Source organism: Bactrocera dorsalis, chromosome 4 (assembly GCF_023373825.1).
Source record: "Bactrocera dorsalis isolate Fly_Bdor chromosome 4, ASM2337382v1, whole genome shotgun sequence".
NCBI lineage: Eukaryota > Metazoa > Arthropoda > Insecta > Diptera > Tephritidae > Bactrocera > Bactrocera dorsalis.
The window spans coordinates 51,298,025-51,325,449 of NC_064306.1; the positions used below are offsets into that span (position 1 = coordinate 51,298,025).

Genomic DNA, 27,425 nt, shown 5'->3' on the forward strand with positions numbered 1-27,425 from the left:
ATTCCGCCCCCTTCACTGCCGTTATTTGCTTTTGTTGTCGCTACCAAACAATCTATTATTTACACTAGTCCCCATTTGAAATTGGTGTCTGATTTGCACGACGTTGTATGAAGTTGCATCTAACTAACCGCTAGTAACTGCTTCTGCTTAGATTTTTGCATGCCTCTATTTAACTTTGCTGGCTTGTTTGCTTGTGTATGGGTGTGTAGTTATGTGTGTGTGTGTGTGTGAATCTTTGTGTTTACAATTTTCTGAAATTTTCGATGTTTTTTGCAGTTTTCTGTTTTTGGATTTTTTGCTTTGGTTTTGGTAAAGTTTTTTTGTTTGCTTTTGCTTTGGTTATTTTGCTTTCCATATTTGTTGTTTCTGTTTGTGTAAGTTAATTTTTTTTGTTATTTTAATTAATATTTGTTGCTTGCTTAATTTTTTTTTTTGGTTTGTTTAGTTTCAATTTGAATTAATTTAATTATTTGTCTACTTAAATTTAATTAAACAGCTTTTGTAGTCGTTTCTGGCATCCAACGTAACATTTCACAAGGCCAAATTAGAGCACGTATCGTCTTTTTTACTGAGTTTGCGGCAAAAGAGGAGAAATGGCAAATTGGAAAAGAACAAATGGTTTCGTTTAATTCAAAAGCAGCTGAAGCATGCAGTGTGACAAAACACATCATTGGCATAATTTAATTAAAGATTTCAATATTTTTTTTTTCAATAAATATTTAAAGTCCATAAAATTTTGTGTTTCAAAAAATTTATTGCTAGAACTGAATATAAATAAGGATTTGCGAATTTGCATAGCCAAAAAATACCAAAATTCTAGAAAGCTTTACGAAAGTGAGAGCGTGCAAATAAATCATACAACGGTAAGTTGAGGCAAGTGCATGAAAAATCATAATCGAAAAAAAGTAACTTTTTTTGAAGTACTGACGCAACTGTGCCAAAAAATTTATACTGTAATCCATTTATCTGTTAACTAAATGGTTAACTACCCAATAGTGTTACCAGATGGTGGTTCCAGATTGTGGTACCAGATATTACTGTACAAGTTTCTAATAGTTTTTTAATGCCGAATGAACAAATCTAACCGAAACGTTCGTTGATGTGTGAGTTGCACGGGGCGTATGAGTAATTTCGGTAATAGTGACTTAAGGTAGGTGTCTCGGCTAAATATTTTCAATTGACGTGCGGTACAGTCGAGCATATTGCCATCAAAAAGCTTTAAAACTGTATAGCGATCATTGAAAAAATATAATGTCACATTGGTGTATCAGTGTTAACCTCAAAATATACATAAATATCGGAAATGCTTTGACTTTAACCGCATAAGCGCTGTCTACGCCAATAATGAAGAGGAAGCTAATAATACCAATCTACATATATAACGAACTTATGTTAAGCCAATGAGAAAAGAGTTGAAGGTTTCGGAATACTAACTAATTACAATTTGATAAGGACATATTCTTTTAGAATTTAAGAACCTTAATACTGGGTTATGGTATACGAGCATATTTTAAAAGTACGGAGCAATCTGTTTTCGGATTTAGATCTTGACAAGCAATGAACGTTATTTGACTTGACAGCATTTCTTTATATTTTAAAATATTATGTGTTAACGATATCAGGACCATTAGCTGACTACTCTTTGCGGACTTTGCGGAACGCCAAAGTGTTTATTTGAGCTGCCTTGAATTAAGCAATTTAATTGATTCTTTCGTGGAGTTAAGTTAGGTTAGTTTAGATTAGGACGTTGATTCTTGAAACGAAGGTAATGCATGATCTAATTTAGACAGCTGTGAACGATTGTCCTTTGTGATACACAAAACTTCTGAAAATGGATTAACAGAATGGATCATCAGATCCTCATAGATCAACGAATCATTTTAAGCTTGCTGTCTTGTTGGGCTAGCTTCTAGGAGATTGACAATCTTTATAAAATCTGTGTGGAGAATCCAAGCAATAACTTGACTGTCAATTTCAAAGACATTTAATATATAATGATGGAAGAAGACTTAACTTTTGAAGTCTTCGAAACCATATTTTGTGAAAAGAAAATTAATTATAACTCGACTCTTCAGAAGTGGGAACTCGCTGCTCTCGAATTTCAATTCAGTGGAATTACTTATTGAAAAGTGATTTCGAATGGTGGGGATATCAAAAGTAGTGGCCTAAATCTGCAAGGTTGGTGATATCAAATATAAAATTGTCTCAATGTAATTAGATTTTGGAAGTACGTCTGGAAACATCTGAAGAATCATTAATAGCATTCGAATTTGTGTCCTAAGAACGTTGTCGTCAAATAACAATCCGAAATCAGAGAAAGCGTCAAAAATCTTATTATAATGAGCGTGAATACTAGTTTGTGTTAGAAAATGGCATCCTTGATGCTGTAATTAAAGGATGACTGTCAGACATTGTATGAGGACGAAACGAACAAACTGGTATAAATTCAGTAGACTGACATAATCAAAAAGAGAAGTAGTAGACTGACATAATGAAATAGTAAGCGGTGATTTTACATTAATGAGGTTTTCGCACACTCTGAACTCAATTACACAGCTTTGTTGCCACCTTCATATACAAATTTTTATCGACAAAATAGCGAGAAAAGAAGTGGCGTATCCAAGACGGCAATATTGAGTTTTTATTTGGCCTGTTTGCTACTCTATTTATATTTGTATATGTGTATGTGTTTTTTTTGTTTTATGAAAATTATAAATTTAAAAGCTTTTTACGAAATCTGAAGCACTGCCTAAGTTAATTAATTGGGTAAAAATTATAAAAATTTTAGAGTAAGTATTTTTTTTAATATTAACCCCACTAGAGTGCATTTTTCAATGGGAACAATTCTACCAGAAATACTAAAAAATAAAAATATACACCCTATGTTTTGGTTATGAACCAAGAAATCCCTATGTTTTTTGTAAATGAAATTAGTAGCTTTTAGTGGCAATATTATTGGTAGGCACTGTAAGTTGGTAGATGCGCGCGAACATGTTTACTTGTACACAAGTATATATGTAACTAGTTACGTTATTACAACAACAATTCAAACGTTAATACACAAGAACATAGATTAATAAAATATGCAGTTACAGGTAGGAAAGTATACAAATATACAGTTACATTACAGGTGGAATGGTTGCAAGTTGACAACGAATCAACAAAAATTGGAGTAAAAAAAAATTGCTTAATATCACAATTGATAGCACATTGGTATGTTTGTATGTATTTGGTTGGCTAATCGCACTCACCCAGTAGTCAAACGTCGGTTTCGATACTAACGGCCAGGGCATTGTTATGCCGTAGCGTTGTTGTTGTAGTCGTTAGGTTATTGCCACCAGTGACGCTTGTTGCGGATTGCTTATAACCATTTTGTTGCTGCTGCTGCAGTTGCAGCGTTTGTTGCTGCTGTTGATGCTGCTGCTGTTGAGACTGCTGCGGCGACGCCTGCTGCATGGACGCTTGCTGTTGTTGTAACTGCTGCTGCTGCTGTTGCTGCTTTTCCATCAATTGTTGTTGTGCTCCTAAAAATGGAGCCACCGCACGACCAGGATGCATTTCACTCAATCCTGGCGTTGATTCAACACCATCATCCAAATCCATCATATCCGATGAGGATTCAGATAACGATGATTTCTTTAAATGTTGACCTACTTGTGAATGTACGATTAAGGAGGATTTTAGTGGATGGGAAATGTAACAAAGGGTGTGTGGGAAAGGGGAAATTTCAAGGTAGCGTTTAGGTGAGGAGAGTGAGTGGTGTATGTTTGGGTTGGTGGAAAGGATATTCGAACGGTTGGATGGATGAAGGGTTGTTAGGCGAGACAAGTGGTTGTTAAGAGAGAGAAGAAGGAAATATGTTGAAAATTAACCAGAAAATTTTGCAAAAGCATCGCAAAAACACCTCAGAGAAGTTTCTCAACTAGCCGCTTGTATGTATGCACATATGTATGTAATTGTTGGTGAATGTGTGTGTGAGTGTGTATGCAAAAATTTTCAAAAAATGTTTTGGTTGAAAATCTTAACGCAAATTTTTATGAAAATAATGAGAACATTAAAATCATAACAAGAACTTTAGAATGAGAACCCAATATCATATTATTTCCAAGGTGAATTGAGACTAATCAGTTTCTTCTGCATATTTTAGAGAGAAAATTCAGTTAATTTCGGATTCCAATTGGCACAAGAGATGTTTAGCCAATTCCTCGGATAAAAGTAACCAAAATTTACCCATAAATATTTTTTTTTCGCCTGGCTAGTGAAGAAAGATCGAGTTTTGACTGTTTTATAGGCTTTAGAGTCTCGTCGCAGACCTGAGTTTTAATAGTGTTATAGCCTATATAGCTTCGTAGTAGAATCAACGTTATGAAACGTCGCTAAATTCTGAGCTCAAGCTTAGATTTTTTCGGATCTAAAACGGGTGATTACTATAAGGTCTAGTAAAAAGAAACTGGTTTCCAATATATGGCTTTAGTATCTGTATCTTGTATTGTATAGAAGCAATCGGATAACGCTATACATAGATATGTATGTCGTTAGAAAGACAAAATTTCGTAGAAAACAGCTTGTCAGAACTTCGCAACAAGATTGATCTATTTGTGAAGTGAAAACGGTTATGGACGAATAGCGACAAGCTGGCGCAAACGATGGTCAAAACAAGTCTTAATGTCAGGAAGGCTTAGCTATGTGGGACTGGTAAGCAATCCTGTACTGGAGCTGTTTTCCTACAGACGAACTATTAAGTCGGACGTGTACTGTCAACAATTGAACAGTTGGAATTGAATTCGATCAGAACAATTTTTTTGAATAGGCTGTGTTCAGTACGTCGACCTTCTAAGAGACATCGCAATGTTCTATGAGCTCTTGAAAAGTTCGAAGAACATTCGATGTTTTCGAGCAAAATTTTGATCAGCGATGAGGCCCATTTCTGGTTTAATAAGTATTTAATGTGAAGAAACTCAACAGCTGATTTGTTGTGGTTTGTGGGTCGGTAAAATCGGTCCATATTTCTTCAAAAATTGTGTCGGTGACAGCGTAAACAACAATTGCGACCGTTATCGCGCCATGATAATCGACTATTTGATGCTGAAATTGAAGCTCATGATCTTAGCGAAATTTGGTTTCAACAAGACGGCATCACATTAATAAATGGATTTATTGAAAGAACCCTTCGGTGAGCAGATAATTTCACGTTTCGGGCCGGTCGATTGGTCACTAAGATTATGTAATATGATACCGTAGCCTTTTGTGTCTTGTAGGTATATGTAAAGTCTAAAGTCTATGTGGACAATCCCGCTTCGTTTCATCGAAAATTTGACTGAAAGGATGGATCGTCTGAGACGTAGCCGCGGACAAGATTTGAAAAAAATAATCTTCAAAAAATAAATGTGAAAGAATGTTTCTTTCGAATGATAATAATAAACATCATATTTCTGTTGTTTTTTTAAGAATGTAGGAAACGTCAAAATGGATCCTCCTTTATAAACTCCAAATATTAGTTTATTGGCTCCAAAAAAGTATATGTATATGACAACATTGTAGATTTCATTAGTTTTTAAAATATTAATGAACCTAAAACAGAACTAGTTCTGTAGACAAAAAATGCTTTTCTTATAGGAGGTTCATTTCTTAATGGTTTTTTAGAAATTTGGATGGAGAGAAAATCTTCAAATTGGTTTTATTATTCTTAACTACTTCCATTCCCTCATTAGATAGTTCGAAATTTTTGTGGAAATATATTTCTGGTGTTTATTTGATATTTCTTGAGAAAAATTTGTACGACTTACGAAAACTAAAAGCCAAATAATTAGAAAACGCAGAAGTAAAGAACGAAAATACACCAAACTCATAAACTTATATAATTTTGGACTTATGTTGAAATACAGGTCTTTATATATGCATGTACATATGAGGTTATGTTTTCATACTTCATACAAAGTAATACTACATTTCGCAATTAAAGTACGAAAAATGGAATCTCAGTTGATGTTAAATATCATCGAACATATTTTTCACTCTTCACAATTACAAAAAAATGTTAATAAAAAAAAAAATAATAATAATAATAATTTTGAAATTATAACTTAGAAATTCTAAAAAAGCCTACCAAATAAAACTAAATTTAGTGAAAATGTAACGATTATGTAGCAGTGTGTCGAATGAGTGTGAACTCCCGTATACATACATACATAAATTGTTATGTCGATAGTTCGATAAAATGTCATTTGATCAAAAAGTACTTACCTAATGTACCTGGTAAATATGGACAACTAGTAACGTGATTAAAGTTTTGGCTCTGCATCTCCTCTTGATCCGTTTCGCGGTGATAGAAGTAATTGAAATTACTGACGATAACTGGTACCGGGAGAGCGATTGTCAAGACACCAGCAATGGCACACAGTGATCCCACGATTTTACCCCAAACACCGACGGGTCTGTTGTTTCAAATTATTTTGCATAGATATATTTATTTATTTAATTTTTTTTCAACATTTGTTTGCCACGTTTTCGATGAGTAATATCGATTAATTTGCAAAATATATTTTTGTATTTTGCCATATTTTTGTAATGTTTTTTTTTGGGTAGTTGTGTTGATTTGCGTTTTCATACGTTTTGCGTGACCATTCATTCATTCATTCACATATGATTGATTAACGTGCGATAAATATCGATTTTAGTCGATTCGATACGATTTTCAATTTCGATTGCATTTCGATTACGGTTGATAATTTGAGTAGATTTTAATTTTAATTGATTTTTTTTTAATTTGAATTGATTTAATTATATTTTTTTTTTTTGATTTGGCATTGTGATGAAGTACGATGTGTAACGAACGAGAACGAACGATAATAAAATGAAAATACAAATATATAAAAATGTAAAGTAAAACTTCTTAAACTGCTTTGGTTTTGTTTATCATAATATGTAAATAAGTATAAAAAATATCGATATCGATAACGATATATTTATAATATATATGATTTATTAGAATACATTAAACATATAAAGTAAAAAAACAAAAAACATGTTTAGTTACAAATAACGAAATATACTACGTTGAGAGATTTTTTGTTTATTTGCATTTGGAAGAAGGTTAAGAGAGTTGTTGACAACAATTGTTGTAGTCAAAATCAAATTATAAATATCGGATAGATTAAGTTATATATTTTTATGTGAATGTATCGAAAAAAGTTGTGTGAGGAGCATATATACAGTGGCGATTGATGAGCGGAACGCGTTGAAAGTGACGAGAAACTACTTATTGTAATAGTTGAATTGGTAAAGTGAGAGAGAGATAGATAGAGAGGGTGAGCGTGGGTGACAGTTAGAGCGAGAGATCAGGTGTGTTACAAATAGTTGATAAAATAGATTGAGATGTTAAATGCTTATATGTAAAATGTGCGGTTATGTTTTATTGTATCGTAATTTTTCTATATATGAAAAATAGTGCTTTCAAGTTCCGTTATATTAACTTTGAATTTATATTTAATCAATGTTTAAACTGTTTTTTGATATTGTGGCACATGCAAGCTTTATGATCTTGACTATTTCTATAAATTTATATGAAGTTTTTGGTGAGTATTTTGGCGAGCGATTTGTTATGGGAAATCTTAAGGTGTTTTGGGAGGCATGAAGGTTTTAAAGAGGAAGTTTCGCAGAGTGACTGGCAGTATAACGAAACTTGTGTTTCTAATAAAACTTTTTTTTAAGTTCTTATGACATATAAATAACTGGAAACAGGTAGTTGGAGCTGTTGAGTTGGAGGCCTTAGGATATTTTTTAATCTAACTGAGATTTTTAGTTAATGTCAGGTTATTTAAAGAGATCGCAATTTAGGTAAAGCGCGTTAGATGGTTCTGAAATTTATTGGTTGACCTTAACCACATTTAAAAGCCAACGAAAAACAGCTTTTGAGCAGAAAATGTGCTTTCAAAAAACGTTTCAAGTTATTAAACTAAAATATCCTTTGGGGAACTGCAATATACTTCATCAAAACAGTTCATTTAGAGACTTTGAGAGTTTTTTTTACTGAACAATTTTACGTCTACTTCGAGCATCATCTGTTGGCCATTATTTTTTTACTACTATATTATTTTCGATACTGAAGCCCGAGTTTTGGCTAACAAAAATATTCTTCACAAATTGTCGATAGATTTTTTTTTTGCCACATAAAAATACTCTCAAGATCGAATTTCAACCGATCCGTCCATTTTTACCATGGAAAAGAATTAAACAAGAATATTGCTTGCAATTTTGTGTTTCCAATGGAATCACGGCTACGGAATTGGTGAAAATGTTGCAGAAGTGTTTTCGGGAGTTTATTTTATGTTGAACACAGGTGTTTTAGTGACACACACATTCAATGAAGGTAAGGAAGACATTGAAACCTCTCTTCAAAAAGGTTAAAGAAACAGTGCTTGAAATTTGTCATGTTGTCATTAATGGGATAGCAGAAGATCTCAAGGACATTTATAGATCGACTCAACTTAATTTTGGTTAAATTTAAAAGTAAGAAGCGTGTCAGCATTAGACTCATACCAAAGGACTTGCATATTTTGTAAAATCGGCGTTGAGAAAAGGACGACCTTGACAACATGGCTCAGAACCCTAAATTCATGGAACACATCATTCGTGGTACGAGATGTAAGATTTGAATACAGGTTCAAATCTATATGGAATACTACATGGTCGTTGTAAGGCGTCTAAGAGAAAAAATTCGTCGTAAACGACCGTATTTGTGCGCAGAAAATTTATGGATTTTTCAATGCGCTGTCACATTCTAGCATGTTTATGACTGACTTGAGTCAACGCCACAATATTAGTCAGATTTGGTTCTTTCTAACTTTTTCATGAACGAACACGCCATGAGTCATTAAAATACGAGTATATTCTCTTAAGGCTTTTAAGGCCAGTCGAGTCATATGTGGTATAAGCATTGGCATAATTGCATTGGCTCAAAATGAGTCTTATGTTCAAGGAACAAATCTTTACTATTTTTTTCAAACGTGTATATTTTTGTTTTGTCAGTCAGTTTCAAATTTGATTATAAATGGTAGAAGCTTTCGGAGGATTCCAACAAATTCCAGAGATTTTGCTGCACAAATACTGTTATCTAATCTAAACAATTCGATTTCAATAACCATTATTTAAGAAAAAAAATTTAATTTCGGATATAAAGTTTTAAGCGAACAATGGCGTTAGTGCAAAGTTTATATGTGAATGGAAATGTACCCGGTGAAATATGCGAATATATGATTTGTGTGTGACTGAATTTCGCTTTAACGATGAATAAATTATCCTGTACAACATATTCTTATAAATATTTATTAAACGCATAAATATTTTGTACACTTGTATGTATGTACAAATACGTGAAAATATATTTCAAACCAAACAGATAATTTAACATTTATAGAAAAAAAATTCAAAAACAAAATGGTATAAAGTAAAGCAAATTGAACGAAAAGAAAATGCGATAAAATTGTATAATAAATGAGTATAAAAATGATAACGTTAGTTCAATAAATAAATCACAAAAATTTTCTCATTCAAATAATTTGCACAGTTTTGCCAGCAATTGAGCAAACGAAAAAGAGCAATTGAACTTTTAGCCATCACAACTTTTGCCAGATTTGAATCATAATAAAGCATAAAGCATAAACAATGTTAAACATGCCCACATGCACAGAACAAAATTGATTTATTTAGTTATTCAATAAACAAATTAAAAAATTCAAAAAAAAAAAATGTATCATTTAGATTTGTTGAAAATGTTGAGTGTGTTATAAGCAATGATGCTGACTTTGAGTTGAGGTTTTTGAAAAATTGAACTGTAGAAGTAGAGTGCTGAAAGTAGCACGCATCGGTGTTGATACTGGTATATAGATGATTACAGATAGCATTCGGGTATACTGGATTTACTATATGTATTATAAATTGTATGAATTTAGTCTATTAAGGGATTGAGTAGAAGATTCGTATATATTTTGAACTTTTTTGTTTAAATATTTTCAAGATCAACGGATCTTAGGGGTTTGTTCATGGCTAATGAGTATTGAATATTTTTTTCAACTAATACTATTTCCATTTCTTGCTTCGAATTCATTAAGTCGACACACCTTAAGTAGTCGGCACAAGATAAGTAGTTACAAGAATTTGTTTATTGATTTGCTGTAAACGATCAGAAAATCGGTTTTAAATATTATCGATTAACGATATTATTGTTACCGATGAATTTGTCACAGCACTAAAGGGCTACATTGGATGGATTACCCATGATATATAGTATATAGTGGAAGGACCAAAGTTCTATCAAATTTTCATAGATAGATGGAACTTAAAATACCTGAGCAGCTGATTCAAGACTGCACAGCAGCCTATAGTGATCACATGCCCTTATATATATTTTAAGGACTAAAGTCTTATCAAACCGAGCACCTGATTCTAGACACCACAGCAGCCTTAGATTTATATATCCGAATAGAGGTCACGTATATTTAATCTCACCCAGCAGGATACTGGAATTTGCCAGAGCGGTGGGCCTATGCACATAAGTCTATGTGACAGAACAAACATAGAGAACTTAGATCGCGGTGCAAACCTCAATTTTTTTCATCTATCTCTCTATCAATGTTAGAAATTTATTTTTACAACTTTTCAAAAGCTACTGAAAAGAGTGGGTTGTGTGTCAATGATTTTGATCCGTTGAAGTTCATGGCGTACATTAATCAATAAACATTAGAAATTTTGAACTCAAGTGACAAATTTATTCGTTACTTAGGAAATATGTATATGTATTTATGAAACATATACTGTTTTTGATGAGGGATGGAGCCATGTGTAGAAGTTCACGAAAGTGAGGAAAGTTCTCTGACCGTCATTTACTTGGAAGTGGCCAGAAACGATTCTTTTACATATGGCTCAAGTAGCTCACGACTTCCGGTCATTTTTGTTTTTTTAATTTTATAGGACATTTATAGAACTAATGGTTATAATTTTCTGTTTTAGGAATAAAATACTCATTACTTTACAGAAGAATACCGATGAGATTAAGGTAAACAATAGTTGGAGTTTCAATCAGTTTCATTCTTCTAGAGTTTTCTGTGTGGGATGATATGTAAAAGTGCTATTTGATATTACAGAATATGAGTCTCAAGGAATTATTTTTCCTCAAATAGGGTAACAAACGGGTTATTTGATTCTTAGTTTTTGTTTGGTTTTAGCTGCTCAACAAAAAATTCGTTGAATTAAAAAAGTTTAAAAATTAATGAGATGGATCTGTTTAGAAAGCCGAAGACGGACTTCATCTGAAGGTATTACTATACGAGTATCTTTTTCTTTATTGGCGTAGAGACAACTCGGTTGTAGCCGAACTATACGAGTATATAAAGATAATTTTGCTCTCCAATCATTAAAATGATCTTGAGTAAATACTAGAGAGAACTAAAATAGTTAGAGATCTACGAGCAGATGATTTCAAATAGTTCCACCGGTTTTAACGGTTTCGATAAAGCACAATATAATAAAAAAATATAAATTGGATGACGGTCTTAAAGGGCTCTAGCTAGAAACGTTAAGTTGGCTAAGTCTTAAAGACATTAAGTAAAACATTAAGACATCAAGTGAAAAACTAGTCAAACGCTCAAGTTTGACTATTAATTTTTTATGACATGTGGTTCCTATAAATATCTGGAGTGAGTCATTTACTTACATGAAAAGTATGATACAACCTATTCATAACAAAAACTAATTTAGTTGAATTGGTATTAGTTTAGCATTTAAAAATGTTATAGTGGGAAAGGATCTTAATATCAATGCTTCGGTTTGGATGGAGTTTCGGGTATGTTGCAGTTTATAGCGATGAGGATTAAGAATTAAATACCATACAAAAGTATGATATAAGCTGTTCATACCTAAAACTAATTTGGTTGAATTGGTATTAATCTAGAACTTATATTGTCTTAAAAATGGCGTAGTGGGAACGGGTTTTAATATACATGCTTTGTATTGAGTATCGGATATGTTGCAATTTATGGGTATAAGGACAAAATATTTATTAAATTTATTTAGATATATTAAAATTATAATTTTTCGAACTAATCTTTATATTTCATAAAATTATCGCCACTTTTTTAGTTCTTTTGCTATTTGGGATATATGTTCTACTAAGCAAAAGTGGAAAAAGGTGTTGAGCCTTTAAGTCATCTATCAGATATTTTATATTGTGTAAATTCATGAAAGTTATGAAAGAAATATGCTTTTGCTTAGTAAGACTCTGCATAATATATAAAATAAGGAAATAGTATTAAAAAATATTTTTTTCTTTGAAATATTTTCATAAAATTGCATTCACATTAAGTTACTTTCTTTGAATTAAATTTTGATTAAATTTGACATCTTTAATATTACATTATAAAAAACTACGAGTATTTAATTTTGCAAGTTTAAAAAAGTATGCATTCTTGAAACCAAGTGTGAACGCAGCTTAATACACAGGTGGGTGGAATTATGGCAGTATGTGTGCGATAGCGAACGAACCAAGGAAAATGCGGTGTGATGATGCAGAGGAATAGAAAACGAAATGAACAAGTGCAGTGTTATTGTTGTGCACACCTGCCTGCTTATTTGTTGTTGTTGTTTATCAATGCTTCAGCGTAGATATGTATGTGTGTGTGTTAATAATTTAGAACGCTTTGAAAGACGAAGGTGGGTGGGTGGTGGATAGCAAAATTTGATTGAATGAAATCATGGAAGCTTATCGAATATTGTGAGTTAGAAAACGATTTTGATGCAATTGGGTGAGTGTCAGTTGGAAATGCATGGATGCATGTTTGTACATGAAAATGGGTGCTTGTTGAATGGCTGTTAATGCAGGCGCGATGTCAGTACATATGTATGTATGCGTGAGTTTGTATGTTTTGTATGAAAATAGAAATGCGACTGTATGCAAATTGTTGATAGACAAATATTCATGATTGTATGTATGTATGTATGTATGTAGGTGTAAATGATGACTTTTGAGAAGATGTGACTGTTATGCAGATGAGTTCGAATGCAAATCTACTGTTTTGAAATTGTAAAGTGATTTCGGCACTATTTTTTGCTTTTGGTTTTTGTTTGATTTTTCTTTTGTGTGAAACACTAAATTCAACTGAAATTAATGCTTTTTGTAATGCTAAGTATTTCAATAAGCGATTTGCAAACGTTTGCAAGAATTTGCAAAGGAAAAGTAATACGAAACTAAAAGCTTATATGGGTGAATTGGTGCACGAAGAAATGAAACGTAGCGGCAAATTTAATTAGACAGATTACATGTAAAAATATCAGATTTTTAGCAACTAATTTTGTTCTCACACAATGTTTTATATAAATTATATTTTTTAATTTCACTTTGCAACTAAGTTTCATTTCTTTAGCAAGCTAAATAAAATTTGAATATTTTCAATTTAAAAATCGAAAACTTATATATTCATGTATATATACTCAGCAAATGAACTTATGCGAAAAGTTAAAAAAAAATATAGTACTAGTTAAATAGTAAGTGAAAATAATTATTATTAGTAGATTTTGCATACGTCATGTCACCATATCCAACGGTTGTCATGGTAACGACAGCCCACCAAAATGCATCGGGTATGGACTTGAAGAAGGAATTTTCGCTTCCAGCTTCCGCAAAATAAACCGCCGATGAGAAGAGTACAACGCCTAAAATCAAACAAATCTATTGGTTTCTTCGCTATGGTTGTTGTTGAAAGAGAAAATGGTGATTTTGTATTTTTTCTGAAGGAATTAGGATTAAGGATGAGTTTGGAGGATATTGAAAGGATTTCGAATGAGCATAGAAAGGAAAATGAATGGCAATAAGCAGAGAGGGAAAGGATGGTGAAAGAGCGGGAATATGAGCAGAGATTAAATGAGAGATGATTTCTATTTAATGTAAGGACTCTTGGTGAAGGCTTTTGACTTTGATAGTCAGGGGGATTTACAAATAGCTTTGTATCAATTTGTTGAAATGTATGGCTTATATGAGGAATTTTGAATTAGTAAGTAGTAGTAGTTCTGTTGTGGCAGTATTTATTATTACTATATTTCTTAGTAGTGATGTTGGTACTGTTAGTGGCACTGAAGGTATTTGGTGTAGAAATTTGTTAGTAATGTAAGGATATTTCATTTAAACGCATCGTTTATTTTTCTCGTTGTTGGGTACTTTATCATGGAACACACTAATATTTTTTTTTATTCTTTGAAAAAATGTTGCTTTTTATTCATTGAAGAAATTTTTTTGCAGTAAATATTAATTTACTTTATTTGCAATTTTTTTATTTATTTATTTTGTTAAAATTACTGACTTCCTTGCAGTAAGTATTGGTTTGCCCATTGACATTTGCTTTAAGTGGCTTTGAGATTTTTTTAATCAAAAATTTACGTTATTAAAATTGATAAGCCTGATCAGCACAGCAAATATTATATTTAAACATTTTTTTATAGCTTTTCTTCTCAGCATTAAAAGAAAGCAAAATATGTACCATGAGTACGTATCCCAAGCAGAATTTATTTGAAAGTAGCGTGTTTTAAATATTAAAAATTACTTTATGAATGCTTCTTTTTTGCTTAGACAAAATTTGAGATTTTTGGAAAAGGAAAAAGCATAGAACTGAAGATAAATGATAAGTTTCAAAATTAACCGAAGGAAAATAGTATAGGATTTGCTTGTGCATGTCGGTCATTTGACCCACAAATGTTAGCGTCTAATTAATATAAAATTGTTGAAGAAGTTTCCGCGATATTTATATAATTATTAAGCATTAAAGATGCCGATTTTTTTTTATTTTGGTTTCTGATGAAAAAGTTGTTCATGAATTTTTGAATATTTTTTTTTATTATTTTGTCAATTAGGGTTGCTAGCTAAGCCGAAGTCGGGGAAGCACCAATACATTATCTAATGGCAGGATTGTTCAAAAAACTTGTAATTATTTACCTCTTATGAAATATGGTGATACGTTGCAAATTTGAACTTTATTTTAAGAATCTGTATTTTTTTAATACGAAGAAATTGTATTATGTTCTGCTTGGGCTAAAATATGCATGCAATTGAAAAAAAATACTAAATAACCGAAATAGCTTAAAATATCACAAATTATTTGAATATAACTGAAAGTTACAAAAATAAACAGTTAAAAGAATAATAATTGTTAAGAAAATCATTTCAGCACTAAATCAATTTGTTGGCACAAAATATTTGTAAACACAACACGCACACGTACACACATCACTTTATACAATTAATATTTAAATTCAGCTCTTCAACACATACATTAATTTGTTAGAATAGTTTCAATATTTTACAATTTTATACGCACAAACAAAAATTAACCGAAAATGTCACATTTATTATTGAATAACTGGCGTACAACGAAACGACACTGAAGGTAGCCACAGTGTGATACATATGCATCACAATGAATTGGTGACACAGAGGCACAGAAATTTTACTTGCTTATTAATTTGTTTTTACAGCATATTTTAATTATTTATATATTTTTTTAGTTCGCACAGTTTAGAAATCAAAACATTTAATTAAGAATAAATAAAAAAATACAAAGATATATAAGAGCGTAAGAAAATAGGTATTTTTGAATAATAGTGATAGCTGCAGTAAAAGTACAGATCCTTCACATCAAAGTAGCATGACGATATGCAGACATTTGTACAGTTAAATAGATTAATACATATTATGGCATATTGTCAATAATCATCAGGGACGGTTTGAAGTAGACAAATTTAAGATAATTACCAAAGAATTTAAACTCGTAAGTTTTACTACCAAAATTGTGCGTAAACAGGATTATAATTATATTTATTTACGACAGTATTTAAAACTTAACTTGGTCTTTGTAAGTTTTTAAATGAAAAATAATAAATAAATGTAAATACTTTAAATTAAATTCTTAGATATAAAAATATAACATTTTTCAAGTTAAAAAAAGTGATTTAATTATTTATTGTTATTATTTATATAATATTAGCTTCTTAATAAAATACTAGAAAATATTCTTTAAATTAAGAGCTGCAAATTTATTATATTTTTTGAAATTTTTCTTTTTTTTTCAAGAATTATTTTTTTCAATTATTTTGTTAAATATGCTTTAAATGTATAAGCTTTATTATTCCACTAACCGTCCCTGATGTTTGCAAATATTTATTTTCAAAGTTTACATAAAGTAATATTGTTATTGTAATTTTGCTTTTATATGTATACCTCATATCACCATATCCCACTGTGGTCATGGTAACCACTGCCCACCAAAATGCGTCTGGTATGGATTTAAAGAAGGACATTTCAGCACCAGCTTCCGCAAAATATACCGCCGAAGAGAATAGGACAACGCCTACGTTACGGCACAGGGTACGTCGTCATACACGAGCATTAATCATTTGTGCATACAAATCAATGCATGTGTGAGAATTTGTTTATATATTTTATATATATGTATATATATTGTTTGCGTTTTGAGCACAAGCGGTAAATGGATGAAGGAAATGTTAAAATAATTAGTGAAATCTCATTAAAATAGCAAATAAAACGGTAAATATATATTATATGTTTTCATGAATAAGTATAGTTGTAAAAATATTGGTTTTTGCACACTTCAGTTTAAATTCTGCTTGGAATTTTGCAAAATATTTGACTAAAAAGCTTTTCGGTAAAAAAAATGTATATATGTAATATTTTTATGGCGCTACAAGCATAAGAGCACATTCATATATACACAAAAAATAATATTTTTATCTCTAAGATTTTGTTTATATTTTTTTTTTCATGTGTACCCCGTTTTGTTTGGGTAACGACAAAATTTGATTTGTGAAAATTAACTTAAAGCATTGCTATCATATTTTCTTAAAAAAATCTTAAAATATAAGAGCATAGTTCTATTTCTGCATAATAATATTTTTAATAGCTAACTACATAAAAACAAAACGAAAAATTTGATTATTTAAAAGTCTTAGCAACAAGTTAAATTGAACGTTGCACTAAAAGTAAATAAATGAAAATTATTAAATTTCATATAAACTATAACTTAACTATCATTTTACTAACTAGCTAAACTACAACAAAAAAAGATTAAGTAACTGTAGGAAAACAAATTGTTTGTGCACTTATTAACAAAGAACTGAGTAAGAGCAGTTTTTGGGTAGAGCAAAAGTGGAATGGAAAAAATATTTGTATAAAAATCTCTGTTTTATGTGTTTCATTATGTAGTTTATCGTAATATAATTTCAGGTTAACTAAATGTGCAAATCATAGAAAAACTGCAACTAAAATGCTATTAAATTTATTTATAAAATTCCATTTCAAAACTAACTGTTTCACTAATAGTAGCCATAGTAAGTATTTCATACAAACAGTTTATACTGAACCTTTTATCTGCGAATAATATATTCATTACGCGCTTTCTTTTTCGCTGAAAAATAAACTAAACATTATATATGGGTTATTTTGCTACAAAAAAAAGATAATATTTCGTTGGCAATATTTTTTTTTGTATGCATGTACATAGCGTGGCTGATTTGTAGGCTTTTGTTTCAAAATAAACCTAAGCAGTTTGAAACTAACTTATTTTTACAGCTACAAAATGTTGGTTAGTTGTTTGCGCTTACTCGTATGGTTATTTTGTTGTAGTATGTCCGCATTATATATATATATATAAATGTGATATATAACTTTTTACTTAATTGTACATGTTTAGTATTTTTAACATATATTTAGCATCACGAAGAAACACATTAGCTAAACTCTACAGCACAGGCATTAACTGACAAAATATTTGTTTATTTGATATTATATGTATGTATAAATTTTGTATTAACAGTGAAAGTGAAGTGGAAAAGAGAGTTCAATGGTAAGAGAGTAGCGTTTATGTCGTCACAAGGAAGTTACCGTCAAGCTAAACGTAATATTTGCACGCCTAAGCTTTTTATATAAACATCGCAGTAAGTGTGAATCACCCTGTCGTGTAGTGCTAAAGCGAATGCATTCACTTGACGTTTGAAAATAAACAAAATGGCACGTAGCTCTGATTTGAATAAACGAACGCACGAACGAACGAATTTATTGGAATTATGCATTGGATTTGCGAAAGTTTTCTAAATAGCTAGGACATTATGTAATTTACGATACAAAAGCCTTTGTATAAGGCAAGGTTATAATATATTTTGTCAAAATAATGTAATATCAAATTCTTTACAAGTAATGAAAATTTTGACGGAACCTAAGAAAAAGTCGTTAATGATTCGAATTTTAACTGATAAATTCTTAAAATTGCGATGCCTGTATTGTGAAGGTGTAATTTTTCATAAAAAAGGCATTAAATATCGACTGACTACACAATGATGCTACGAAGACTGCACCTTCATTGTATGTTGTCAAAACATTGGTCGAACATTAGAAAGAAGGACTGGGAGATAATCTTCCTGGAATTTGATTATAAGTAGAATAAAATTTCAAAGAGTTTAGTTTTAAATGTCATAAATTTCATATGAATTTCAGTACGTACCATTATCAACAGGATTATGACCCAAATATATATGTATACTTATTATTGCCTTATAACAGTTGGAAAAGTGAGGCATATAATGACTATAGAAACAGTTTATTTAATTTATTTATATAGTTGGCTTGCTAACCTTTGAATCCTGAACTAGTTAATATCGATTCTAACACCGCTGAGTGATAGTAAAAGTCGCTTAGGATCAGAAAGAGTTTCAATTGAGTTTTAGTTGGTTCTGACTATTCTAATTAAAGTCCAAATTTGTACTGTCTGGTCATTTGCGTTCGTATGTTACGTTACTTGTAAATGTACAAAAGTGGTAGTATAGTGGCGAAAGTGGTTAACGGTAATTAGGAGTTAGTATTTATAAACGCTACGCTAAGCTATTTAATTTTGTTGATTAGTAATATTAACGGGGTGCATATTGGTAAACTTTTGTTTTGATAAAATTAATTATGTAGTAATCGCACAAAAGGAAAGGTAAATAGGCGAAGAAAACTTCTAATGCTCAAATGTTAAGGAATCATGAAATTACCTTATAATAAAAATATGCATTTTGTTTTACATTACACACAAATTTTATATTCGAGGAAATTTTCTTTTTTTAAGAAATTATTAATTGTTATGTAATCCATTGTGGTTGCACCGCCGTTTGCTTATTTTTCAAATAAATAAATTTTTAAACTGAAATACTTGATTGAAAAACAATTTAACAAAAATGTGAATATTTTTTCTCATTTTCCTTTCAGCTTTTTATTTGAAAAATATTTTTTACTTTTTTTTAATGAAAAATAATTTTTTTCAATTTTTGATTCGAATTTAAAGTTTTAAATTTTCAATACCAAATATCTGAGATAAAAATTTAAATTTTTTTTTCAGGATTTAAATTGAAAATTTAATTTTTATTCCCAAAATTGAAAATTAGAATGGAAAGCTTTTAGTTTTTTTATACATTTTGGAATAATAATTTTAGAATTTTAATTTAATAATAATCAATTTCTTTAATTCTTATGAATTTTCATTATTTCCAGAGTTCGAAATCGACTTTTTTGTTGAATAATGGGATAAAAAATAATAAAAAAATAATGCGATTCTCTTTTTCTATTTTCCATTCCTTTCGCGTGATTTTTTCTATTTTCTTTTATTTATTTATTTGTTTTTGTATTGAGGCAACTACATACAAACTGATAGCAACTAAACAATTACGACGTTAAATTACAACGATGATTGAGACGACTATTAATTTAGTACGAATATTGAATGTTCGTATGTATGTATTTACTATATGCAATTGTACAACGTTGACGAAGGCGAGACGCCGCGTATTTTGAAGTAAAAAAATATACAACGATAAAGATTTGCAACATGAGACAAAACGATGAGACTACATTTACTACAGTCGGCAAAAAAACAAATGGAATTTTAGCACAATATTTAGAATATATGTATATGTATGTAAGTATGACAGACGTGGAGATTATGGTAAAACCTGCAAACGCAACAACACAAACAAAACTTGTTAGGCCACAAAACTTTCAATTACACAAATGAAAGCAAAATATTGGTATTGGTATTGTTGATATTGTTGTTGTTGTAGTTGTTGTGGTTTAAGCACAATAGCAGTCAACGAAATTTGCAATTTTAAGCATTTAAATTGGTGGACGAATCCCCAAAAATTTCCGAGGGTATTGTGAATATGTCAATTGGGCTTGGCAGTGCATACATCACAAGGGTTGGCAGGGGTGGTGGGACGTAAGTGCGTAGAAGTGGAAAGAATTAGTAAAAAAACGGGATTTGTAGTAGATGCAGTGTTAAGGTGAAGATAAGATAAAGTGATAAGTGTGAGCAAGTCATTAAAAAAGTTGAATTAATTTTTAGTAAAAGGGTATACAAAAAGTTGAGAAATAATTGAAAATTATAAAAGTGATGGTATATAAATATTATTAAATAACTTACCATTATGTAAATATTTAATCTTGTCTATAGAGAACAAAAAATAGCTTAAATAGTTCATAAGTCTATTAATCTTATTGCTAGTATTTTTCATAGTTTGTTATATTGATATAATGAAAATATTTGCTATATAAGATACTTGAAATGTAGATATCAGTGACATTGTATTGAAGTAGCTTAAGTCTACTCACACTAATCACTATTTATATTAATATAATATTATCATCTGTTAGTAAAAATATTCTTTATCTTTATTTTACCATATTAAACGACATTCCATTTTATGGTTATATTTTAGATAAGATCCCACGCCTAAAAACTTTCTCAGAATTAATACACATGTCCATATTAACTTAATTCGAATTAAGATATAAAACTAATAATTTTTTTCACTTTAATATTTAGGCGAGAGAAAAATATTCAACATTGATAAGACTGAGTAAGTTATGCCATTTCTTCTGAACCATATCCTCAGTCATGTTAATCGATCTACGTTTTGATATTCTATTGAAACTAATTTCGTTCAAATGACCCTACTCCTTCTTGAAATATGTATTTGAACTATTATCCTAGTAAAGCCATCATAATTCGATCTTTGACTCGATCGATATCGTGTATTCTTTTATGAATTACCCTTCAGTAGGCTGTGTTTATATTTTTGATATACTGAAACAATCTAAATGTTTCCAAGATGGTCGATTCTATCGATTCCAAAAAACGTCCGATGCTTTAATAGACTGTTGAATATAAGTTCTCAGTATAACAGGAGGAATGTTTTTTCTGATATAAAAACCATGTATCTCACCAGTGTATAATAAGCATTTTTGGAGACTCCGAACATTGTGAGCCGAAGGCCCTATTGTTGCTGTGGAGCAGAATATCGAAGAAGATTCGAACGAGTTCGTCCGTCATCGCGAACAATTGTACTTTATGGAACATCTTGTGGGAGGATATTAAATTTTGGGCTGACAAAGTTCAACTCGTGCAAGAATTGAAGCCGAACGCTGATCAAGCATGTTGACAGTGACGTTGTTACATTCAAGGGCGAATGTTATAGAGTCGAGATTAATGTATTTTTTGACTGAATTGAGCGATGTTGATGTGGAAGATCTTTGGTTGGTGGTAAGCCCAGACTATTGAAATCTTGGAAGAGAGTATTTGGTGAGTTATCACTGAAATCATTTTTAAACCATAGTGGCAAACCCTTGTCTTTTTAGAAAAGTTAAATTCTTTGATATGAAAACCACGTGCCTAGAAAAACACCTTATCCTGGTACATTAACTCTAATTGGTTTCGGTTTACACATTCTATAATCATATCATCATAGCATGATTGGTTCGATGTTTGCTCATAGAACCAGTGTTCGATCCCTGTCAGGATCGATAAGATTGACATAAAGCCTGAAGTACTGACGCAGTATCAGTTTACTATTAAGATAATACTCAATGATGGAATTTATCAGACTAAGATTTCATTTGAAAATGTTAAATTCGTTTTAAGAAAATAAATTCTTTCTTTTCTAACACAATTGTATAAGGTATATTTAGTATTTCTGACTCAGAAATAAAAAAAAATAAAATATCTCGGAAGCCTTGAAAGAATATGTCAAACTACAATTTGGTTCAGTAAATGCTTAGTTATTGTAAATTTTTTAAATTATGTGGTTAACTAATTAATTAATTTACCATAATTGTAAAACCCCTAACAAAACTTACGTATTTAAAGAAAATTTTTAAGATTTACTCAAGGAACAGATTTTTTTTTTTTAATTTAGCAAATCATTATGTTGATAATAATAATAATAATATCAAATGTTTAATTAATACTTCAAATATAAAGTATTTCTAATCGTTTATTAATTATATAAAGCTAAAAGGATTCAATACAAACAAATTAGAATTCATTTACGGAAGTAAAGAGCATCCTGCACTTATTTGATTAAAGTCATCAATTTAGTTAACTAATCTGACTCTTCTAGTTTTGAAAAAATATCATGAAAATTATTACAAGAAATTTTAATTGGTAATAAATTGTAACTTTTATATGGTAGAATTAAAGGTATTTAAAGTTATTATTTATGAAGAGTTAAATCTTATATTCATTATCATTACAAATTCGACTTTGATTTGTAATTGAAGATTTTTTATTCGTTAGAAATAAGTTACCTTTTATAAAACTAAAAAATTAGTTAATAACCCTAGTAATCAGAGTAGTCTTATTAATCAATACTAAGAACATTATAGTGGGTGATCCAAGTAGAGGTAATTTTTTCCAAAAGACTTTTTGACATATTATGCGTGAGTTGTGACATCGCTTCGCTCTTGAAAAGTTCCAAGAAGATCCGAGGTTTTCAAGCAGAATTTTGTTTTGCGATGATTTCAGGCTCAATGGATAGGTAAATAAACAATTGTTGCGCTTGAGACAAAAAGCAGCTTGAATATATTCAAGAGCTGCTGTTTCGTCTAGAAAAAACGTTTTGAGGCGATTTGTGTTCCGGTGGAATCATCGGTACATATTTCTTCAAAAATAATGCCATGATAACCGACTATTTGATGCCTGAAATTGAAGCTCGTGATCTCGGTGGTATTTTGTTTCAACAAGGCGGCACAACCTCCCACACATCGCATCAATCAATGGATTTATTAAGAGAACACTTCGGTGGGCAGATAATTTCCCGTTTTTGGTCGGTTAATTTACCACCAACATTGTGTGAAATCACGCAGTTAGAGTTTTTCCTGTGGGGATATGCAAAGTCTGAAGGCTATGCGGATAATACCGCTTTGATTTAAACATCACGCGTGTCATACGCCAGTTATAAGTCAAAATGATCGAACGAGTTATTGAAAGTGGACTCAACAGAGAGCGCTCAGTCCTCAGATGGTTTTTGAGACATAGCCGTGCCCAACATTTGAAAGAGATAGTCTTCAAAAATGCCAAAAAACCTTCATTAGAATGATAATAAACATTCCCCATTAAATTTGAAGATTCTGTGTTTTTTCTTAAATAAAAACGGAAACCTCGAAATGGACCACCCTCTACTATATTAAATCATTTAAAATTTTAATTTATAATTAAAAGAATAATTGATAATTCTGCTAATCAAAGTAATCAGCACTAAGAACATTTTTCATTTTCTACTTATTTTCAATAATAATTACTTCTAATTCAATTTGTGAAACATATTGACCGTTTATCACTTGCTTAGTTAAATATATTACTATAAAATATACTCATACCGCGCTTCCACAATAATTAACCGATTAATAATGTAATTCTAGAGATAACTTAATGAAGTATGTTAAATTAATTAAGAAAATAAAAACCAATATGGTGAACACACACAGACATATAAGTATGAATATTTGTTAGTAGTTAGAGAGCGCTTAGTACTCAGCATTTATAACGTCAGAGATGGGGTTAGAAAGAGAATTCATAGAGATTAGTACTACAATTACTAGAAAAAAAAAACAAACTACTACAGACATAGTGAAAGGAAAATGAATTTTGAAATGAATTCGATTAACTACGAAAGAGAAGTCACACTTGATGAACTTGAAAAATACTTTTTTCTAAATGGTGAAGAGATTAATGTCAAGGACATTGGTTAGTACAGTTTAAAAAATAAAAGGACGAATACAATTGGGATAGTTGAAGAATATTTCTCAGTATTTCGAGTTAAATCAATTAAGAAGTTATATATTTGAATGCATGCAACTACACCCACCCATATTAGTATTATATAAGTACAACACACAGAGTTACGAAGAGTGAAATATTTTTTAGTGATAATTTAGAAAGATTTGCCATGGTGGAGGGGGGGACACTTATACACAAAAATATGTGTGAGAATAATATTTATTTATAAATGTTCCGGTTAGTGGGCTCAAGTACGGTTAGTTAAGTGCGCCTGCTTGCTCGGCATAAACACAATACACGCTGCGGCGATTTTGTGGGCAACACAATCTCAATTATAAATTTCACCTTAAAATTGCAAACGGACTGCTGGGCGAAACAAATGCGTTTTACTCTGTCAAAGTATATCAGGAGCAATAGACTAAAATTCGAGTAAATTTCTATATATTTACTTCTCAGGAATCGAAATGCTTGTATATAGCACACTTTTAGGGGTTTCAGACGATGTGGTTTGGTTTCGTGCTAAATATACTTAGATGTGAATGTTTCATACGGGTTTATACATATGTACGTGGAGGCCTTAATGGTTGGGTAAAAAACATCTCAGTACGCGTTCATACGGGTTTAAACTGGTGAAGGGTTCATTTCACCTTATACATTTTATACATATAGGCACTAAATATAATTTTGGTTTGTAGATTGGCTGTTGTGCGTAGCTTTTGCTTATATGTAAATGAATGAGTACCTACGACACACTACGACATACAGACGTCGGCATGTTTTATAGTTGTTATTAATGACATTTTACCGCTACTTTAAGTTAATGATATTTATGCGCCTAAAACTATGCTTGCTTAAATATAAATGCATATATGTAAATACCTAACGCCTACACCTACACCTACTCACACACTCATATCTATGTATATACGTATGTATGCTATACATCGATGTACAAAAATATATATTTTATTTTGTTGTAATATTTTAAATTCTTTTTTGTAAATACTTTATTAAAAAAAGTTACACACAGCACCTACACAATAATCCTGTGTGAATTACAAGTATCACAATTACTAGTAATCATTGTTTCAGTACCTTTCGACGCCCAAAAAAGGCAAAAAAAAAGAATCACAAAAACGTATACTGCGTGAGCGGGCAAAGATTTGGGAAGCACTTTTGAAAGCACTTTTTGGAGTACTTTGGAAAGTACTTTCCCAAGCACTACATGTTTCACTTTTTTTTTCTATTTTTTTTTTTATTAACATTCGTTGTTATTGTTTGCTGACGTTTTACACTCTAAGGTACAGTACAAATAAATTATCGTTTTGCGTTTGCTTTGCCATCTTTACTATGTTAAGTTTACTATATTTTTGATATTTATAGAAAAAGCGGTAATTTTTTTTTTTGAAATATGGAAATTAAAGTGTTTTTGGTATGCTTTTCAAATGTTTTTTTATACGAAAATAATTTCTTTGCAAGCTTAGAGTGGACTTTGGCGGAGGGAGGGAAACGTAAAAAGTGGGTTTTGAAATAAATTTTAGAGGGATAAGTGCATGTGTAGGGTATTTGTGGTTGCTGTTTTAAATATTATATATTTTTAGTTCTTAGTTTCGTGAAGATCAGTAAAAGGCTCAAGTGTGGACAGCTATTTGTTGATCGAAGTATAAACTTTTCACATATTATTGACATTTCAATATTTGCGTATGGCTTTTATAGTTTTTAACTAAAAAAAATTCAACTAAAATACAAAATATATTTTAATAATAATTTTATACACCGAAAAGTTATTTTAAGCCTTTATTCGTATTTATAGGCCCTTAAAAAGTCATTTTAATTAATTCAATGAGCTAATTGGCCAAACTAATGTGTTCACTTTATAGGACTTTTTGATAGCTGCTTAATTTGGCTTCCTTTTTAATTTTTGAATTTTCTTTGACGGTATATTATTGAGCTAATTGACTAAATTAAGCCGTTAATAAAATCAATTAATTAAAATTGAAATTAATTTATTAATTAGTTTTTTTAAGTTTGATATGGACGTATTATTGTGGACAATATGGTAATTGAATCAATTAAGGGAGTCCGAAGAACTAATAATTAACTCAATTAAGATTTAGTGTATCATTTAAAACTCCATTTGTTTTTGTTTTTAAATTTTAAATTTCCTTTCAAAGGCATATTATTGTACAATTTGCTAATTGACTAAATTAAGCCGCTAATTAACTCAATTTAGAATTTATGTTTATTTTTTAAGTTTGATATGAAGGTATTATTGTGAACAATTTGTTAATTTAATCAATTAAGTGAGTCAAAGGCAATTTTTAATTGCCTCAATTAAGATTTAGTGTTTCAAATAATGTGCAGCTGGCTCTTGCTGTTATTTTTCAAATTTTCATTCAAAGAATGTTATTGGAGAATTTGCTAATTGACTAAATTAAGCCGCTAATTAACTCAATTAAGATTTATTGATTTGATTTTTGAGTTTTCTATGAACGTATTATTATGAAAAATTTGTTAATTGACTCAATTAAGGAAGTCAGTTTAAATTATTTTCGTTTCATAAAATACGAAATGAAAAATCTTAAGATACTTTTATTTCAAACTTTATATTTGTGAGTAAATTTTTTGAAATTTTACATAATGATCTAGATTAATGAAGAATTAAAATTTTTTTAAGGCTTTCTAAGCATAAAAAAATAAATTCGAATTCTCAGGTGCTTAAAAGACTTTTCTTGTTTTCATTTAATATACAGACGTGAAATTAATGAAAACTTTTATGTGAAAATTTTTCCAAATTATATATTTAAGTTAAGATAAAAAAATAAGCCAAAATTAGAGAAATTGTTCAAGATCAAGATAGTATTCATTTCTAAAATAAATAAATTGTTGGAAAAATTTCGAAATTTCATTGAAAATATTTAAGTCCTAATTTTGATAGTTTAGTGCATTTTACTGATTTCAGTAACATTGTAGTATTTAATATCTAGTTTTGAGCTTTTTACTGATTTCAGAAATATTGTAGTTATGAGAAATTTTCAAGCACAATTCACATGGCTTGAAATTTTCAAAAATATTTATTTTATTTTATTTTTTTTAGATTCTTATAGCATTTTTAGGCAAAAAAAATGGCACAAAGAAAAAGAAAAAGTGCCTTTGCTTAGTTGGACCTTATAGAGTGTGTGATTTGTTTTGGGGTTCCCTGTGTTAGCTGAGTGTGTGTTCTTGTATTCTGAGACTTTTTTAGAGGGTTTATATGTGTGAGTGCGTGTGCTTGGGTATAGATCGTTA

At 30.4% G+C, this 27,425-nt stretch overlaps 1 protein-coding gene across 15 annotated transcripts in view; it reads right to left on the reverse strand.

Annotated features, from left to right (window-relative positions):
* Window positions 1–27,425, reverse strand: part of LOC105227479 (potassium voltage-gated channel protein Shaker) — a 541,010-nt gene that overhangs the window by 22,867 nt on the left and 490,718 nt on the right. For 10 of the 15 annotated variants that reach the window (XM_049454909.1, XM_049454916.1, XM_049454915.1 and 7 more), the window contains 4 exons: window positions 13,575–13,704; window positions 6,244–6,434; window positions 3,252–3,653; window positions 180–568 (listed from right to left, as the gene is read on the reverse strand). In XM_049454909.1, coding sequence (XP_049310866.1) covers window positions 3,259–3,653; window positions 6,244–6,434; window positions 13,575–13,704 — 716 coding nt within the window. In that variant the 3' untranslated portion in view covers window positions 180–568; window positions 3,252–3,258. Of the gene's footprint in view, window positions 1–179; window positions 569–3,251; window positions 3,654–6,243; window positions 6,435–13,574; window positions 13,705–16,258; window positions 16,389–27,425 lie in introns of those variants that run through there. The other 5 variants (XM_049454907.1, XM_049454905.1, XM_049454906.1 and 2 more) reach the window with 5 other exon arrangements.